At 42.4% G+C, this 20006-nt stretch overlaps 1 protein-coding gene across 2 annotated transcripts in view; it reads right to left on the minus strand.

Annotated features, from left to right (window-relative positions):
- The window catches only part of plod2 (procollagen-lysine, 2-oxoglutarate 5-dioxygenase 2), an 89337-nt gene that overhangs the window by 41595 nt on the left and 27736 nt on the right, over positions 1 to 20006 (minus strand). For both annotated transcript variants that reach the window (XM_084325622.1, XM_084325621.1), the window contains exons 2-4: positions 17747 to 17838; positions 16856 to 16992; positions 6246 to 6409 (exon numbers count right to left, since the gene is read on the minus strand). In XM_084325622.1, coding sequence (XP_084181748.1) covers positions 6246 to 6409; positions 16856 to 16992; positions 17747 to 17838 — 393 coding nt within the window. The remainder of the gene's footprint in view (positions 1 to 6245; positions 6410 to 16855; positions 16993 to 17746; positions 17839 to 20006) is intronic.

A 20006-nucleotide genomic window follows, 5' to 3' on the forward strand; every position in this document is an offset into this window, starting at 1 on the left:
TGATGTTGCTCTGTTGGCCCCGCCTCTAATGTATGATGTTGCTCTGCTGGTCCCGCCTCTAATGTATGCTGTTGCTCTGTTGGTCCCGCCTCTAATGTATGCTGTTGCTCTGTTGGTCCCGCCTCTAATGTATGTTGTTGCTCTGTTGGTCCCGCCTCTAATGTATGTTGTTGCTCTGTTGGTCCCGCCTCTAATTTGTGCTGTTGCTCTGTTGGTCCCGCCTCTAATTTGTGCTGTTGCTCTGTTGGTCCCGCCTCTAATGTATGTTGTTGCTCTGTTGGTCCCGCCTCTAATGTATGTTGTTGCTCTGTTGGTCCCGCCTCTAATGTATGATGTTGCTCTGTTGGTCCCGCCTCTAATGTATGTTGTTGCTCTGTTGGCCCCGCCTCTAATGTATGATGTTGCTCTGTTGGCCCCGCCTCTAATGTATGCTGATGCTCTGTTGGTCCCGCCTCTAATGTATGCTGTTGCTCTGTTGGTCCCGCCTCTAATGTATGCTGTTGCTCTGTTGGTCCCGCCTCTAATGTATGTTGTTGCTCTGTTGGTCCCGCCTCTAATGTATGTTGTTGCTCTGTTGGTCCCGCCTCTAATTTGTGTTGTTGCTCTGTTGGTCCCGCCTCTAATTTGTGCTGTTGCTCTGTTGGTCCCGCCTCTAATGTATGCTGTTGCTCTGTTGGTCCCGCCTCTAATGTATGATGTTGCTCTGTTGGCCCCGCCTCTAATGTATGATGTTGCTCTGTTGGCCCCGCCTCTAATGTATGTTGTTGCTCTGTTGGTCCCGCCTCTAATGTATGCTGTTGCTCTGTTGGCCCCGCCTCTAATGTATGCTGTTGCTCTGTTGGTCCCGCCTCTAATGTATGATGTTGCTCTGTTGGTCCCGCCTCTAATGTATGATGTTGCTCTGTTGGTCCCACCTCTAATGTATGCTGTTGCTCTGTTGGTCCCGCCTCTAATGTATGCTGTTGCTCTGTTGGCCCCGCCTCTAATGTATGCTGTTGCTCTGTTGGTCCCGCCTCTAATGTATGCTGATGCTCTGTTGGTCCCGCCTCTAATGTATGCTGTTGCTCTGTTGGTCCCGCCTCTAATGTATGCTGTTGCTCTGTTGGTCCCGCCTCTAATGTATGCTGTTGCTCTGTTGGTCCCGCCTCTAATGTATGCTGTTGCTCTGTTGGTCCCGCCTCTAATGTATGCTGTTGCTCTGTTGGTCCCGCCTCTAATGTATGATGTTGCTCTGTTGGCCCCGCCTCTAATGTATGCTGTTGCTCTGTTGGTCCCGCCTCTAATGTATGATGTTGCTCTGTTGGTCCCGCCTCGAATGTATGATGTTGCTCTGTTGGTCCCGCCTCTAATGTATGCTGTTGCTCTGTTGGTCCCGCCTCTAATGTATGCTGTTGCTCTGTTGGTCCCGCCTCTAATGTATGCTGTTGCTCTGCTGGTCCCGCCTCTAATGTATGATGTTGCTCTGTTGGTCCCGCCTCTAATGTATGCTGTTGCTCTGTTGGTCCCGCCTCTAATGTATGCTGTTGCTCCTGCCTCTAATGTATGCTGTTGCTCTGTTGGTCCCGCCTCTAATGTATGCTGTTGCTCTGTTGGTCCCGCCTCTAATGTATGCTGTTGCTCTGTTGGTCCCGCCTCTAATGTATGCTGTTGCTCTGTTGGTCCCGCCTCTAATTTGTGCTGTTGCTCTGTTGGTCCCGCCTCTAATCTTCACCCATGCCGGCCAGCTGAGGTAATTTAAGCCTTGCTAGCTTGGAAGCTCCAGTGGGTGGAGTTGAAGCCGGTGAGACGAACACGCAAACCTCACATATGAGCTCTGTCTACACTCAGAACCGTCTGAGTTACCTGCAAGGGCCCACATGTGGGCCCTTTTTAGGACGATTTGCCCACCGGCACTTTGGCGACCACTAGTGGCTCGGGTGTGCATATTTTGTAATACAATATATATATATCGAATTGAAGGCTTATTTGTTGCCTGTCGATAGCGACAAAAGCCGACTAAATCCGTTCAGCGGTTCAGAGTTACATGCCGGTATTTGAGGCTTGTGCAAAGTACGCGGTATTGCGCAAAATACCACTCCCGACTCTTGGGGCTCTAGTTCTGTCAATCATTTGGCAATCTCGCAAAAATGATTGTGCAGGGTTGTAGCCAATGAGTGTGGCTTTCCAATGATACCCCATCTGGGGATGTATGATCTAGGATCTAGGTGAAAAACTAACGAGCAAAAATAGGAAGAGAAAAACAGCAGAATGAATTGAAGTCTATGAGAAAACTGAGTTTTTCATTGTACACAGTTTACCAAAATCACTCCTAATCACTCATTTCTGAATGGATCTTTATGAAATTTGGACATGTACTACATAAGGCTTTAGGCTATGGGTCCGTATGGATTTGTAAGCCTGGGGAAATACTACCTCTGGAATACTAACTACTACAGAAAAACTTGAGTAATACGTTTTTCTACAACTCAAGTTCAGACCTATGTTACTCTATTTCGTTAGCAGTACAGGTGAATTTTCTTTCTTGAATCGGAAACTTCAGAATGTCATCTTTCAAAAGAGACCAGGCTCATGCATGTGCTATAAGGATAAAGTATGTTGTTTTGGTTTGCAAAAAAAGTATGCAGTCCTCAAAAACTAAAACTAAATTGACAAATTTTGGGGGCGCTAAGAAAAGATTTTCGTTCGACTCCTTAATCTCTGTTTGTACCTTTTGTCAGAACTAGCGAGTGCCTTTTTAGAAATCTGTTCTCTTCCCAGTGGGTTACCCCCATGGCGACCACCTTGGAACCCTTCTTTTCAGTTTGGTTCATCGTTTAAATAACCCATTTATTAGTCCACAGAGGTAAACGGGTACCACATATGCAGCACTCGTGCACACACAAACGCACACGCATGTGACGAATGCGCGCTGTACATGTGTGAGTGCGTGCACCTCCTCTTGATTCCATTACCTCAAGGAACTCGGGCCAACAGCGCTCTTTGACACACTGGTGCACATCCAAACGAAATACAACGGTCCCCGCATTGGCCACATGGCGGTGGCCCTGCGGGAGTCGGGACACAAACACAGCCTGCAATTTCATGCAATCTGCGGATCACAGGGGACCAAGACAAATACAACACATGTCACGTCATGTCAATGGCAATGAATGGTAAAAGCAGGCTCTGATGAAACTGAGACAGCTAGACTCCAATACGGGAGGCCGAGCCAGGGTGGACCACAGGCAAAGCAGCAATTCAAGCGTTTAAAAGAACTGGCAGGGCAGTCCTGACCAGGCCATTTCGATTCATGCATGAGACCGTGCTGTGACATGTTGAACCCTTGTTAAGGTCATTGCACATATGAGCACATTATGAGCTAAAATTACATGTCTCAAAACAATAGTATTTTCTATAGATTATGTAATTTGCACATTAACTACATCAACCACACCCATAACCACCCACACGTTTCCACCGTCAGAACCTATGTAGGTGGAACTTTGCCAGAAGGGCGGTCGGGCACAAAAATTAAACTGCAGTGTATAGAGGATTGGAAATTAACATGTTATTCAGATAATCTTCATTTGAATGGGCCTCTACTGTCCACTGTCGACCAGGGCAGGAAATACCAAGCTGGCTGTCCAGGGGTGGAGAGTTTACAGAGAAAACAAACAAGAAATAATAAAAATCCCTTGGTATTTGTACTCTATTTAAAAAAAGAAATCACAGCTCCTGTCTAAGCATTTGCCTACCACCGCAGAGACCCGGATTCAATTCCTGGCAGCAGTACCTCCAGCTTTGTCAGTCCCTTTGTCAGCCCCTGCCTTGTCCAGGCCTGCATGGCAGACGGAGGGGAGCGCCTGATGGCCCTCCCAGATGGATTTGAGGAAGGGGAGCACTAGCGGACATGGCCCTTCCCAGGTAAGACTCGGGGCATGCTATAGGTGCCCTGTCCCTGGCCTGCATGGCAGGAGAGAAGCAGCGACTTGATTTCAATAAGCCGTTGGCTGGGCAACCTGCTGAATGGAAGGGGCTATTGGGGCCCGGAGATAGGAGGGCTGTCGTTGGGGCCTGAATGGGGCCTGGCAGAAGGGGTGGAGGTGGGATGTGCAAAGCTGAAGCCTGGAACTGGTGGAGGAGTAAACAGTCAGTGTGGTTTATATACTGTCTTAGCTGATGGGGAACACCTGGGAGTAATCAGAGGTGAATACCTGCGAGTAATCAGAGGTAATGGGCCCACGTGAGAATTCGGTAATTTGACATCGGGTAGTGGTTGAGGCACTCGTAAGGATGTGGGAGAGAAGTAATTAGCTCTTGGCTCACGAATAGGAAAATGGTGAATTGATGGTGTTTGGTCATAAATCCCTTCTCCTGAAACTGCATTAAGTAACATTGATCAAATGTTGTATATTCAATTCAAAGAAAATTGGTATGGTTTTTCCATCTTAAATGTTCAATAAACGACTGAAAATGTCTTAGCAACATCTTTACACCTTTGCCCTCATTGAAAATGCCAGGATCTATGAACACCCCCTCACATCTTCCCCTCGTCTTTTTCCACATAAAGATCAGTTTCACCCAAAACACTTTTTAGCTTACACAATCTTGTTAGAATAGCTCACTGGATGTATCAACCTATAATACGAGTTTAACGTTAGCAGTTAGCATTTCCTGGATGACAGTGTGGCCAGCAGGGCAATAGCGACCATGATAGGTTTGCAGGATTATTTGCAACAGACGTCAGTGGAATGGTGCCAGTCGTGGCCTGTAGTGTTCTCTAGTGCTCTGGGTCAGTGGAATGGTGCCAGTCGTGACTGTAGTGTTCTCTAGTGCTCTGGGTCAGTGGAATGGTGCCAGTCGTGACTGTAGTGTTCTCTAGTGCTCTGGGTCAGTGGAATGGTGCCAGTCGTGACTGTAGTGTTCTCTAGTGCTCTGGGTCAGTGGAATGGTGCCAGTCGTGACTGTAGTGTTCTCTAGTGCTCTGGGTCAGTGGAATGGTGCCAGTCGTGACTGTAGTGTTCTCTAGTGCTCTGGGTCAGTGGAATGGTGCCAGTCGTGACTGTAGTGTTCTCTAGTGCTCTGGGTCAGTGGAATGGTGCCAGTCGTGACTGTAGTGTTCTCTAGTGCTCTGGGTCAGTGGAATGGTGCCAGTCGTGACTGTAGTGTTCTCTAGTGCTCTGGGTCAGTGGAATGGTGCCAGTCGTGACTGTAGTGTTCTCTAGTGCTCTGGGTCAGTGGAATGGTGCCAGTCGTGACTGTAGTGTTCTCTAGTGCTCTGGGTCAGTGGAATGGTGCCAGTCGTGACTGTAGTGTTCTCTAGTGCTCTGGGTCAGTGGAATGGTGCCAGTCGTGACTGTAGTGTTCTCTAGTGCTCTGGGTCAGTGGAATGGTGCCAGTCGTGACTGTAGTGTTCTCTAGTGCTCTGGGTCAGTGGAATGGTGCCAGTCGTGACTGTAGTGTTCTCTAGTGCTCTGGGTCAGTGGAATGGTGCCAGTCGTGACTGTAGTGTTCTCTAGTGCTCTGGGTCAGTGGAATGGTGCCAGTCGTGGCTGTAGTGTTTTCACATGCTCTGAATCAGTCCAATGTGAAGAGTTAAAAAAAAGAATTATTAGCAAAGTTGAGAACATTAAAAATGACCATCCACCCCCACACACACATGTGTGATGAGTCTCACTGGTCTGTTCATCTGTATTGAATTGTTTCCAACCCACCACGTTACCCTCCCTGTTAAAGATTGTTTCTACAGTACCATGAAACCTGCAACTTGCGCCCTCATGGATATTGTCCCAACTGCTCTCCTGAAGGATGTCTTTGACATAGCCGGTCCCAGCATCCTCTCTATAATAAACAGCTCTCTGGCCAGTGGCCACTGGTACTGTTCCAAGCTCCTTCAAGCATGCTGTGGTCCAGCCCCTCCTGACCCCCCCCCCCCCCCCCCCCCAACTTAGACCCCACCTTGCCTACTAATTACAGACCTATGTCTAAACTCCCTTTCCTGTCGGAGCTAGGTTTGAAAGGTCATTCTCTGCCAATCACTGCCCTACCTTCACCAAAATACACTTGACCATAGCGCAGTGTTTGTTTAACTCTGAATGAAGACAACACTCTAACATACCATCTTTAGATATAGATAATAAAACACAACACTCTAACTTACCATCTCTAGATAATAAAGTTTGAAAACATTGTTCCTCTGAATACCTAAAAGCGGACTTATGTACAGTAGTTCTTCGTACCAAGGTACTCAATCATTGGGAACCCACCTCCTGAGTTGAGGAAACGCTTCCCGCTGCGGACCGAGGGATACTTCTCAGCCAGTCTCTTATCCGGCCAGATCAGTCCCTCAGCAGCGAAGAGTACTTTGTGATTGGCTTGCTGGAACTTCCTGAGAATCTCCTCTGGTCCCCCGGCGAAGATAAGATCATAGCTGACAGAGTGGAGAGAAGATAATAACAGATCATCAACAACAGCCCTAGTTCTTTTTACCTTCTATGGCCGCCCCTCTCTTTCCAGAAACTAACATATCTACTGTGGCATCTGACAGATGCACCTTAAGCTGTTGCTTGCCCAGAGTAGCAACATCTTTATGTAAAGAGCAGACATTATTCATACCAGTTTGCTTGTTGTGGCTAAACATTCTTTGATTGCACTGAAAGGCATTTCCAAAGAATTCAGGCTTGCCTGGGATGCATGACAAAAGGCGACACACACACACAGACCCCCACACACACAGACACACAGACACAGACACACACACACCCTGTTGATGCACCGTAAGAGCAACAGCAAGGGCTCTCAAATAAACCCTGGCCAGAATAAAAGCATGCAATATAGTTTTCCTTCATTCATTACCAATGAATATCCCTGTGTATCACTTCTACATGATCAGAGAGACGTGTGAAGTCTCTGCGTGGCAGCTTGCTTAAAAAGCTCCAATCCAGAATTATTTCTCACCATATGGTGTAAAGGTGGAGCATTGTAAACATTTGAGTTTGATTTTCAAAATGAGCTTTTCGGGGACTTTCTTAACCCATTTCAGATGCTGCTGGTGTAAACAATCCTTTCACAGCGACAAAATACAGCAAACATAATTCAAAAATTAATGAACTGTCATCTAGTGTTTGTCCTCGGCTCGTAGCCCTATCAACTAGAGCAGGGGTGGCCAACCAGTCAGAGACTAAGAGCCACAAAAATTACTGTGGTACCACAAAGAGCCACACCATATACCAGCGTTTCTCAACCTTCACGGCACCCTTCATGTGTTTATAGGTCTCACCCTCTGGCCTCTGAAGTTGCTAATGTCTTTTTTATTTGGGCCTCACAGGGTTAAAAGTACCCTGTGAGACCCACGGTTGCAAAATTACAAAATAACTTTTAGCCATTTAAAAAAAAGAATGTTTATTTAAAAAATGTTAAGCACATGTATAGTCAATTGGTCCTGTTGTTCAGCCTCACAATGCTATTTGATAGTAAATGTGTTTATATGTCCCACCCTCTGGCCTCTGAAGTTGCTAATGTCTTTTTAATTTGGGCCTCACAGGGTTAACCTCTTAAGCCCGAGATATACAGTAAAAGTGTATATTTTCAGCATTACGTTTGTTTACCAATTATTTTAACTGTTATTAGTGAAATATAAGATTATAGAAATCTCAGGGCATTGAGTCGGAAACCGGCGCATATTGACAGGAGGAAGTGTCACAGCCAAAAGTGAGTGTAGTCTTTTGAAGGAAGAGACTCAGGGCTTTCGAATTTAGAAAAACTACCCTACCCAGCTCACACCAGCCCCTGTCAATCATCTGACTTCTGGATTTACTTTTTTATTTCTCTTATTTTTTGGGATTATCTCCCACAAACCTGAACGTTATTGCCATAAAACAGAACGCAGTTAGTTTCTTTACCTCTCTGTGAACGTCTTGCAAAAAACGGTGTTGCAATACGATGAAAAATTGTGGAGAAATTTACATTATAAAAAAGATGGCAGAATTCAGTACTGTATCTACAAAACCTCCTGTTTAATCATCTTCCCTTTATTCATTTGCTTAGATTTTTCAGGTCTGGTAAATTTGAGCATGGTGTTATTCACAGTCAAAGAATATATTTTTTTTTAAATAGAATTGATATTCTCCTTTGGTTCATTACAATTTACTCAAGCCTAGTAACAGACACACAATTTCTGACACTGATCCATATATGTCCCTAGATTAAGATACCAAGAACATGCAAATGGACCATTTAAAAAAAATATTAAATGTTTATTCTACGTCCTTATGGAATGAGTAAAAAAAAAAAAAAAAAAATATTATAATTTCTTTTTCAATTTCTTTTTTATGGATGGAAGAGCCGCACATTGATGGGCAAAAAGCCGCATGTGGCTCGCGAGCCGCGGGTTGGCCACCCATGAACTAGAGAATGACGACTCTTTTATCTTTTTTAACCTGTTGAAGGCAGAGGTTCTGTGTAGGATTGTTAGTAACTGTCTAACTGCATATAACTGTTTACCCTAGTAACTATCTAACTGCATATATAATTGTTTCCACTAGAGAGCGCTCTAGGCGGAGACTCTCAGGAACACCACCAGGTGGCGAGTATAAATAGAGGTGTCTCCTCCCACTTCTTTCTCTTCCCCCCAGTCTCTCAGTGAGAGAAGACCTGTAGTGTTACTGCTCTGCCATGTGAATAATAAACCACGCCAGTTAAGGCTCAAGATAGAAACCATGCCTCTTGACCACATTATTGTCGCCCTATAGCCGAATTCTGTTAACAGGTTATGGGCCCAGATAACGCCGGGGCGAAATAATAAGGGTACTGTAGCAAGCTTAGCTAAAGTATAGGCTAGGTTAGCGCCGGGAGCACCGCGTGGCTAGACGGTAGGCCAACAAGAGCTAAAGCTAAGCCTAACACCAACGAAGAGGATGGAAAACAAGGGAAGGGGCAAATGGCCCTCATTCAATGGAAAAGCAGAAGACTACGAGCTCTGGGAAGAGCGCATGCTATGCTGCATGCACGGTGCGGGGCTGAAGGAGACAATCCTGGCAGCCCCCACGGGAGAACTGACGGCGGAAGAGCAAGCCCTGGACGACCAGCGTAACGCAGACGCGTACTGTGAGTTAGCGCCGCTGCTCGACGACACCAGCCAGGGGCTGATATTCCGCGACACTAAAGACCGAGGCCGAGAAAGCCTGGAGGTGTTGAGAGAGCATTACATCGGGCGAGGAAGACCCAGAGTCGTGGCCCTCTACATAGCACTAACGGCCCTGAGGAAGGGGCCCACCTAGACTGTGACTGAATACGTCAACAGAGCGGAGCAGATCACGACGCCATTGAGGAGTGCCGGAGAAGCACCAAGCGATGGGCTAATGATGGCGATGATGATGAGAGGACTACCGGAGCTGTACAAACCGTTCACACTCCTGGTAACACACGGTTCAACGGACATGACGCTGGGACAGTTCAAGGAGAGGACCAGGACCACGACAGAACTGGCGTGTTGGCGATGCGGAGAGAAAGGCCATCGGAGAAGCAACTGCACAAAGACTGTCTGGTGTAGCTTCTGCAAATCCACGGGGCACACAGACAGAGCGTGCATGAAGAAACACGACCAGAGCGCACGATACGCGCATGGGCAAGATGACGGCCATGGACGAGACGGCGGCCATGGACGAGACAGAGGCCACGGACAAAATGGCGGCTACGGACAAGATGGCGGCTACGGACAAGAAGACGGCTGTGGACAGGATGACGACAGCGGACACGATGGCGGCGACGGTTGACGCGAGACGGATCGAGACGACGCCCGGAGAATAACGGGACAAGGCTGCAGCTGGGCCGGTCTGGACCTGTAGTGTTACTGCTCTGCCATGTGAATAATAAACCACGCCAGTTAAGGCTCAAGATAGAAAACATGCCTCTTGACCACATTATTGTCGCCCTATAGCCGAATTCTGTTAACATAACCATTTGTTTATAATAATAATAATAATTCATTTTATTTGTATAGCACTTCTCAAGAACCCGAAGTCACTGGACTTATGAATGGTATGGCGGAATGGGCCTTTAACTCTTTCAGTGCCACTCACGAGATTTCTCGTGTTTTTTTATAGGTGGTTGCGTGCCACTCACGAGATTTCTCGGAATTATTATAATTTTTTTTTTTTTGCGATCTGAAAAATTATTGCATCACCCGAGCTTACCCGAGCTGCGCCGGTGATCACTGTGGAAAAAAGCGCCCCCTGTCGTCTCCCAGATGACATAAGTGATTTTGGAATGGACTCAATGAAAATGAATGGGGAAAAAAATCCGGTACTCCACATTTTCCAGTTCACTGATCCAGCCGGGGTTACCACAGTTCATTCTGGAGCCTCAGAGCCCCGCGGATCATGGAGATCTACTGTGTCGCGTTGGATCCATACACGTATCGATTTTTTCGAATGGTGATCAGGAATTGGAATATACCAGTTGGATACAATCTGATGTCAGGTAAGGACTCTATGTTATCAGTGGTAGGATAATCGGAGTAAGTTTGATGAAGTTATAAGCTGTTTTGTGAAATGTCTTCTTTCGGTTTCACTGTAAAACTCTGTGAGGAAATCAACGGAGCGATTATCAGTGCGCGGCCGTAATGTGCTTGCGTGCACGTATAATATTGATCATCTAGCGTTTATTTGAAAACGATTCATAAAAAGGCTGACGAATATCAACGTTGTGGAATATTCCACTAAAAGACGATTTTCATAGAATGCTCCAGAATGAGCTGTTTTTTATATCAAAACGGGGGCTTTTCTAACTGCTCTGAAATGGAAACGACGCGATAAAAAAACAATCTGTCTTCACAGCACTGACTGGAAAATAGTATTTGATAATGCGATGGGCAGATTAGACACATAGCCATAATTTAAAACATAGATTAGGCGATATTAACGTTAACATTGGCGCCGATGGTGGCATTCCAGCGGTAAAACGGAAAACCAGGCGTGGCACTGAAAGAGTTAACTACATATGCATTAACGTATACACAGCTGGTCAACACATGAGCACAGGTCCCTCTCTCTCTTTCTCACTTCTTTAAAACTCATCAATCACACTTGCATGTTGCGCTGGGTGTGCAATCCCAGAGGAAAGATTATTTACCATACGTCTTTCACATTACATGCTACATAGATCTGTAGACAAGTACAGTCCATGTCGTGATAGTGTTCTTGATAGTGTTTTAGGGACCGTGATGTAAGTAAGGTAGTGAATCATAACACACAAGTAAACATACTTGCTTGTTAGTGTCATGTCTGCGGTAGTGTGTTGGAAATCGACATTCTCCAAAGTAAATTGGCCAAATCAAAAATGTCTGGAGTTTCTATCTCAAGACCAACTTGCTAGTGAAAAGAATGTACTGCAGCATTTGTATTCTGTACCTGTATTCTGTACATGTATTCTGTATTCTGTACCTGTATTCTGTATTTGTATTCTGTATTCTGTATTCTCTACATGTATTCTGTATTCTGTACATGTATTCTGTATTCTGTACATGTATTCTGTATTCTGTACATTTATTCTGTATTCTGTACATTTATTCTGTACATGTATTCTGTATTCTGTACATTTATTCTGTACATGTATTCTGTATTCTGTACCTGTATTCTGTACATGTATTCTGTATTCTGTACCTGTATTCTGTACATGTATTCTGTATTCTCTACATGTATTCTGTATTCTGTATTCTTTACATGTATTCTGTACATGTATTCTGTACCTGTATTCTGTACCTGTATTGTGTATGTATTCTGTATTCTGTGCCTGTATTCTGTACATGTATTCTGTACATATTCTGTACCTGTATTCTGTATTCTGTACCTGTATTCTGTACATGTATTCTGTACATATTCTGTACCTGTATTCTGTACCTGTATTCTGTATTCTGTACCTGTATTCTGTACCTGTATTCTGTACTTGTATTCTGTATTCTGTACCTGTATTCTGTACCTGTATTCTGTACCTGTATTCTGTACCTGTATTCTGTATTCTGTACCTGTATTATGTATGTATTCTGTATTCTGTACTTGTATTCTGTATTCTGTACCTGTATTCTGTATTCTTTACATATATTCTGTATTCTGTACCTGTATTCTGTATTCTTTACATATATTCTGTATTCTGTACCTGTATTCTGTATTCTTTACATATATTCTGTATTCTGTATTCTGTATTCTGTACCTGTATTCTGTATTCTTTACATATATTCTGTATTCTGTACATGTATTCTGTACCTGTATTCTGTATTCTGTACTTGTATTGTGTACCTGTATTCTGTACCTGTATTCTGTATTCTTTACATATATTCTGTATTCTTTACCTGTATTCTGTATTCTGTACATGTATTTTGTATGCTGTACTTGTATTGTGTACCTGTATTCTGTACCTGTATTCTGTATTCTTTACCTATATTCTGTATTCTTTACCTATATTTTGTATTCTGTACCTGTATTCTGTATTCTTTACCTATATTCTGTATTCTGTACCTGTATTCTGTATTCTTTACATATATTCTGTATTCTGTATTCTGTATTCTGTACCTGTATTCTGTATTCTTTACATATATTCTGTATTCTGTATTCTGTACCTGTATTCTGTATTCTTTACATATATTCTGTATTCTGTACATGTATTCTGTACCTGTATTCTGTATTCTGTACTTGTATTGTGTACCTGTATTCTGTACCTGTATTCTGTATTCTTTACATATATTCTGTATTCTTTACCTGTATTCTGTATTCTGTACATGTATTCTGTATGCTGTACTTGTATTGTGTACCTGTATTCTGTACCTGTATTCTGTATTCTTTACCTATATTCTGTATTCTTTACCTATATTTTGTATTCTGTACCTGTATTCTGTATTATTTACCTATATTCTGTATTCTGTACCTGTATTCTATATTCTTTACATATATTCTGACTTCTGTATTCTGTACCTGTATTCTGTATTCTTTACATATATTCTGTATTCTGTATTCTGTACCTGTATTCTGTATTCTTTACATATATTCTGTATTCTGTACATGTATTCTGTACCTGTATTCTGTATTCTGTACTTGTATTGTGTACCTGTATTCTGTACCTGTATTCTGTATTCTTTACATATATTCTGTATTCTTTACCTGTATTCTGTATTCTGTACATGTATTCTGTATGCTGTACTTGTATTGTGTACCTGTATTCTGTACCTGTATTCTGTATTCTTTACCTATATTCTGTATTCTTTACCTATATTTTGTATTCTGTACCTGTATTCTGTATTCTTTACCTATATTCTGTATTCTGTACCTGTATTCTGTATTCTTTACCTATATTCTGTATTCTGTATTCTGTACAGTATTCTGTATTCTTTACATATATTCTGTATTCTGTACCTGTATTCTGTACATGTATTGACATCACTTGGATGTTAGGCAACTCAGCTCATGCACCTTCAGCTCTTTTTCTTTAGTTTGCTCTCATCTGTGTCTCATCAGACACTTTTATTCCACTAAGACGTAGAGTAAAACACTAAATACCATTAATATGCAAGCCAAGAGCTGCCAGTTTCCATCAGATTAATGCAGCTCAGAATCCCATATAAACCCTTATTCTGTTGACTGTAAAAACCCAAATATGGACAGGTTTAATGACGTGTAGGAAGAGCACAGTGACACGTAACGTTCTGAACGTAAGATAAAAGCTTGTTTCTCCCTTCGCTAAATGTGACTTTTCCTCTCATTTTGGGGCTTTCCTCTCATTTCGAGGCCCGTAGTAATGATTACACTAATGCAGTAATGACTAATGACTTTGTGAATTCTGGTCCCTTTTCTAAAGACAGAGGGAGAAAGCGTGATGCAACAACATAGAAAACAAACGCTCCAAGCCGCAGAGACAGCTGGGAACCGTATGGATTTCTCTTAAGATAACAATTGCGTGGGCTTAAGTGGAGTGATTTCCTCTTGGAAATGATAGGAATTTGGTATTCAGCGGCGAGGGTGTGACAAGGTTGCAGGGAGATACCTGTAATAGCTAAGACGTCGTAATCTCCATCTCCTGCAGAGGGCTGTCATTATTCTAAACCGCTCACATTAACTCGCTGAAACTTTCCATTGGCCTTGAAAACTCATAATTCATGCTACCTGCATGCGAAAGTAGCAGTTTTATATGCCTCGCAGAGGCTCCCTAATAAGGTATTTGCACAAACGAGAGAGGAAGGCAGCTCTTCGCTACAAAAACAGTTCTTACTGAGAGCAAGCATGAGTGCTCTGGCTCTCAAAACACTTATTAGGTGCCGTAATTATGAAAATTATCTCAATTTCGAATTCATAGATCTATTGAGCTAAAAGGAGGTGTTCATTATACACACACAGCCTATAATTTTACCTTGAATAAGTGCCCAGTAAAGGGAGGGCATATATTATGATTCATTAGCCAAGATAATATAAAGAAAACTCTAATGTTTGGGTGGAGGCAGATGAAAAAAGTATGAATGGATGAATGGAATGGATATACTGTATACACACACAGATATAGATCGATGGATAGATAGATAGATAGATAGATAGATAGATAGATAGATAGATAGATAGATAGATAGATAGATAGATAGATAGATAGATAGATAGATAGATAGATAGATAGATAGATAGATAGATAGATAGATAGATAGATAGGGTATAAGTGTCTTCCTCAAGGACACTTCGACATGCTGCCGGGAGGAGTGGGAATTGAACTGGGAACCTTCCGATTACCAGGCGACCGTTCTACCTCCTGAGCCACTGTCGCCCGCTTCTTAGTTTGTCCTTGTTCCTTCTTGACACATTGTCATGATTTGAAATGCTGCTATATATGTATGTATGTATGAGTGTATGTTATTATGTATGTTTTTTCCTGTATGTAACTCGTCATCACTGTAAATGAGGGCAATCTCAGTGCCTCACAACAAGTATAAATAAAGGTTTGAAAATAATAGACGTTTGTGTTCTTACAGTGACCGGTACTCTTCAGTACCACTAGCAACAGAGGAACAATAGACCAAGCGGTGGTAAACTTCAACATATATGAATTTTACCTTCTCCTTGACTGAGAAGAGTTTCAAATAACAGACGTCTCTTGGGACTCATTTATCAACTCTCCAGGAAAGCTACTTAAGACAGGAAAGTACCATCTACTAAAGCCATAAATTAGATGAGGATTAGTTTAGGATTTGAAAGATGGTATTTTATGGGACCACTTTTGTTCCTTATCTGTATAAATGCAGTCCATCATAAGGCTTATGAAACGTCCCTATTATCTATTTTGATTATTTTGAATACAGCGCACCACACCTGTGTGGCACAAGGCCACAGTATTACTCAGCTTTAGAAACACCATGTGCAAAAACTGAGCTGGGCGAAATTGGTTTGAAATAGTATACCCCGTACAAAACGACAGAAAATCTTGAAGTCAGAACCTTTCATTCCGTTAGAATAGAATAAATATAATAATAGAACACAAATCTGAATCTGAATCAGAAGATATTAAAGTTTCAAACTCTGATATTTTAGATGTAGCTTGTACTTGTTTCCTTCGACTGCTTCATTGTCTGAACTGTCCTTGTTTCTCCAATGTGTGTTTTTATATGTTTTTGTAAACAGGTCCTGCATGAAAAAAAGATCTCGGTCTCAAGTGTTTTTACATGTATAAATAGGACAAATAAAAATGTCATAAAAACGAAATAAAATTGTGTCATTGTGTCTAGATGGGCCTCATTTTGCCAGACAGAATCCACCAAGACGTATAAGCTCTCCAATATTGTATAATGAACAATGTCTTCATGATACGGATATTGCACTCAACACTGCAGCACCCAAGTTTCAACACTGTTTGATGAACATTGTTACTCAGCTGCTGACCCGTCGCTTTGGATAAAAGTGTCAGCTAAATGACTAAATGTATTGTACTATGTCATAATATTGCAGTATAAATATGACTTTGATATTGTACAGCCAATAAAATGAAAAAGTGTTGTGGAGGACAGATCTGGTGGCAATGGTTTATACATAATACTGTACAAGTAAAACAATTGAGACACAACCTATTGATGTTTGCCCAACAAAAAGCTGACCTGAAGAAATCATACCAGCATATAAAGGTATATACTGTAACTACAGTAAAAAAAAATAAAAAATCTCCAATCAGGTCTGTTTCAGTCTAGAACAAATGGGCAGCCCCACTGCCAAAAACAAAAATAAAAATAGTTTTTAATGGCATTTTCTGTACTTTATGGCTGTAAAGTGTTTCCATTGGTAGTTTGTAAACACTTACCTACATTCTGTTTTATGAGTTCAGAAAGTTCCAAAAATCATATTTTCCATCTACAGATCAAACCATTCAAGAGTGTGTGTGAACATACCCCATGTTATGTCTCTGTAGATATTAGTCCAACATACCCAGGGTTCCCACAGACATTGCTAAATGAAATTTAAGGACTTTTAAGTACTTTTCCAAGCACTGTTTTTCATTTTCAAGGCTGTCACTCGAAGGATACAATTCACTTTTAAATGCTGTTTTTTTAAGCATGTTCTTGGCCTGCTTGCATGCTAGAGCAAGCTAGAGCATCACACCTGAAGAAATGAGGAAAAGCAGTTGGAGCGCATGAGACAGCGACTTGCCAGATTTTATTAAAACAGAACAAAAAAAAGATTTCTTGATCATGGATGAACAAAACATTCAATGTGAATGCTTGATTTGAATTTCAAGGACTTTTTAAGCACCTTGTTAAAAAATGGGCTCTTTTCAAGGAATTCCAGGCCATGACTTATTCTCTCTCTTTTTTTTTACCACTTTAAGCTTTTCAAGGACCTTGTGCGAACCCTGAACATACCTGTCCACCGATAAGATGATTAGGTCTTCCTGGTCCGCCAGGCCCTCCATGGCCTCCTTCAGTAGTCTGACCTTCTGTCCTCCACCGATGGACCGTCCCACGTCACCGCCCTTCCACTCCTCTCCCATCCCCAACACCTGCGACAAACCAACATGCGATTTGACAGTAAGTTAAAGTCAATCAGGAATTCAGTCAACGCTTGTTGGCCTAGCTGCATAGTTCCGACACGTCATCATTTTCACCTAAATGTTGTTTATAGACCTGTTGAGGAACCATTCAGGCCTTCTAGGTATTCAGTAGAGGCCCAAGAAAATTGTCCCACTGAAGGCTCAGTGCCCAGTTTGTCACTGCTTACCTTAACTATACCTCACCTTATCCCTAACCTTAACCTTAATCTTAAACGTACCCTTACCGTAACCTTACATTCATCTTAAAATTACCCTTACCTTAACCATAACATTAACCATAACATTAACCATACCTTAATCCTAACCTTACCTTAATCTTACCCTTATCCATAAACGTACCTTAATCTTAAACGTACCCTTACCGTAACCATAACCGTACCCATACCTTAATAGCATGAACCTTACCTTAATATTACCCTTACCTTATCCTTAACCCTAACCTTACCTTACCCGCATTAACATTGCCTTAATCCTAAACTTACCCTTACTTTAACCTTACCGCTCACAGCCAAAGTACTTGATCTAGGGAGGCAATAGATAGATATATACCCAAATGGCATAATTGTTTCCCTTGAACAAAGGTCTAGTTCATCAAGTTTTGTGTGCTATATTGGAGCTAGATTCTGTATAATGTAGTAAGCTTGGATGGAGGAATTGCTCATTCACTGTAGTAGGGGATGAGTAGCAGCATAGAATAGCCTACCTTGACAGTGTAGTTGAAGTAGTTTGCAGACTGCATAAAGCGGAGGAATCCATCCGTCTCCTTGGTGGCAACGGTGAGCACGAGCAGTTTATCTGAAAGAGACAGAAAATCAATCTCCATTAACTAAATCAAATAAAATCATCACCTATCGAATATGAATGTAATCGTCTGCCAGATTACAGAGGCGGCGTGTGCCCTCGCTGCAGGAACATGTTTAACACTGTGAATGTAAAAGCAGTTTATTACCCAAATCTTGGCTTCCATTTGAAGAAACGCCACCAAATTATGTATGTTGCAGTATGCGTACAAAGTACTGGGTATCCTGTTTCCGTCAACCAGATCCCAACCAAACCTCAGACCTATGTCAACACACCAATGACTAGTTCAGCGGTCTGAGGAGCCTACATCGTAACGTAAGGAGCATCTAATGCACGGTATGCACTGCAGGCTATCCCTCTAACCAGGGATAGAGAGTAGTGTTTCATCTCGGGGGGAAGGAAGGAAGTCAAGTTCTTGGACCTCCCATCCACGTTCCTTGCCGATGAACGCTGAGTTCTGAAGAAGGCTGAAGCCGTGGAGAAATCAGCGCCTCTGCCTCACATCTGAAGTGAGGGAGTGGGAGGTTATATCCTGAAGCTAATCATCAATCAGCTTTGGGGGTTCACAAACAGTCCTGGAGAAATCCAAGAAGATCATGTAACCCAGCATTCATCTTCACAAATACCACAAGTAATACAGCAATCAGAAAAAGAACTATAGGAAAATAGTGCTTGGGGTGGAAATTAACTCGTCTACCACAGCGTCTACTAGAGCAGTGGTTCTCAACTGGTGGGTCGCAACCCAAAAGTGGGTCGCAGGGCCATTTTGAGTGGGTCACGGATGTGTGTAAAAAAAAATATTTTTAATTTTTTTGCACTACCTATCTTTGTGAAAGTGGCTTCTCAGCTCTGGTCCAGCTGAAGACAAAGCAGAGAAACAGATTGGACATTGAGCATGACCATCAGACTTTGAGACTCTTGTCAGGAGCAAACAACATCCCCAGTTATCCCATTAGTTCCCTGTGATGTTAAGCTAAGAAGTCTGCTAAGAAGCATATTATTTATTATTATTATTATTATTTTATTTCATTGGGTTTTTAGCCATAGTTGCACTTTTGTGTTTATTTCATGTTTTTAACAGTGCATGAAAGATTGTGTATTACTGCAAAAAAGAAAATTGAAATAAATCATAGTGGTTAAAAAATTTGGGTCGCGACTTAATGACTAAGGAAAATGTTGGATCCCGAGGCTAGACCAGTTGAGAACCACTGTACTAGAGCACATGTGTGGAAAAGGGAGAGTGCACACTTTCAAAACAAGGTAAAAATAAATAATATTTGTCCTGATTTCTCGGAATCATTATGCTGTACTTGGTGGAGCCTTGATTAGAAAGAATGTGTGACCTGTCAACACGGCCTAAAGAAGGAGAAGCCCAGAATCCCCAGGGCCGATTCATTAAGGTCTATTATTTCCTGAAGACGAAGTAACGTTTCCTCTCCAGCTTCCACGCGTCCTTAGATAAATCAAATAAATATCCAAAAGCGCTTTCCAATTTTTGTTCCTCACATTCACCCATTCACTCACATTCACACACCAACGGCGGAGGCGACCATTTTCAATGATGAATTGAAAATGGGGGACCCTGATGTAAACAAGACGAAAGTATTTATCTGGTCTGCATCCCCTTAACAATTGTGTGTATTGAGCTGTACTGTATTGTACCCCTTCTGCAATCTGTTAATAAAATGTTCAATCATTCAATCAATCAATCAGTCAATCAATCAATCAATTCAATCCATCAATCAATCAATCAATCAAGGTGCCAACCTGCTCATCAGCAGTTAGGGGTTAAGTATCTTGCTCAAGGACACTTCGACACGCTGCCTGGGAGGAATTACCAGACATACTTCCTACTGCCTGAGCCACTGTCACCTCCTACGTCCTATCAGACGTTTGTCGCTAACATGCCCGTTTTGACCCTATAACACGGAGGTGACGAGGAAGTAACTAGCAGACGGGGGCCGATGAGAAACGAGCCAGCAATACAGTAAATACAGGGTTTTATGGAACCACTTCAGTACTCGTTTTGTTCCTCGTGTTCTTAGGGGACTGCATTTAATAAAACGGCATTAAGTTCCACTAAAAACTCGTAAAATTGTATAGGGCATTTGCAATTTGGTGTATATTAAGGCCCTATCAACTTGTACCAACATCTTATGAAG

Source organism: Notolepis coatsorum (genome assembly GCF_963971535.1).
Source record: "Notolepis coatsorum genome assembly, chromosome: 12".
Taxonomy (NCBI): Eukaryota; Metazoa; Chordata; class Actinopteri; order Aulopiformes; family Paralepididae; genus Notolepis; species Notolepis coatsorum.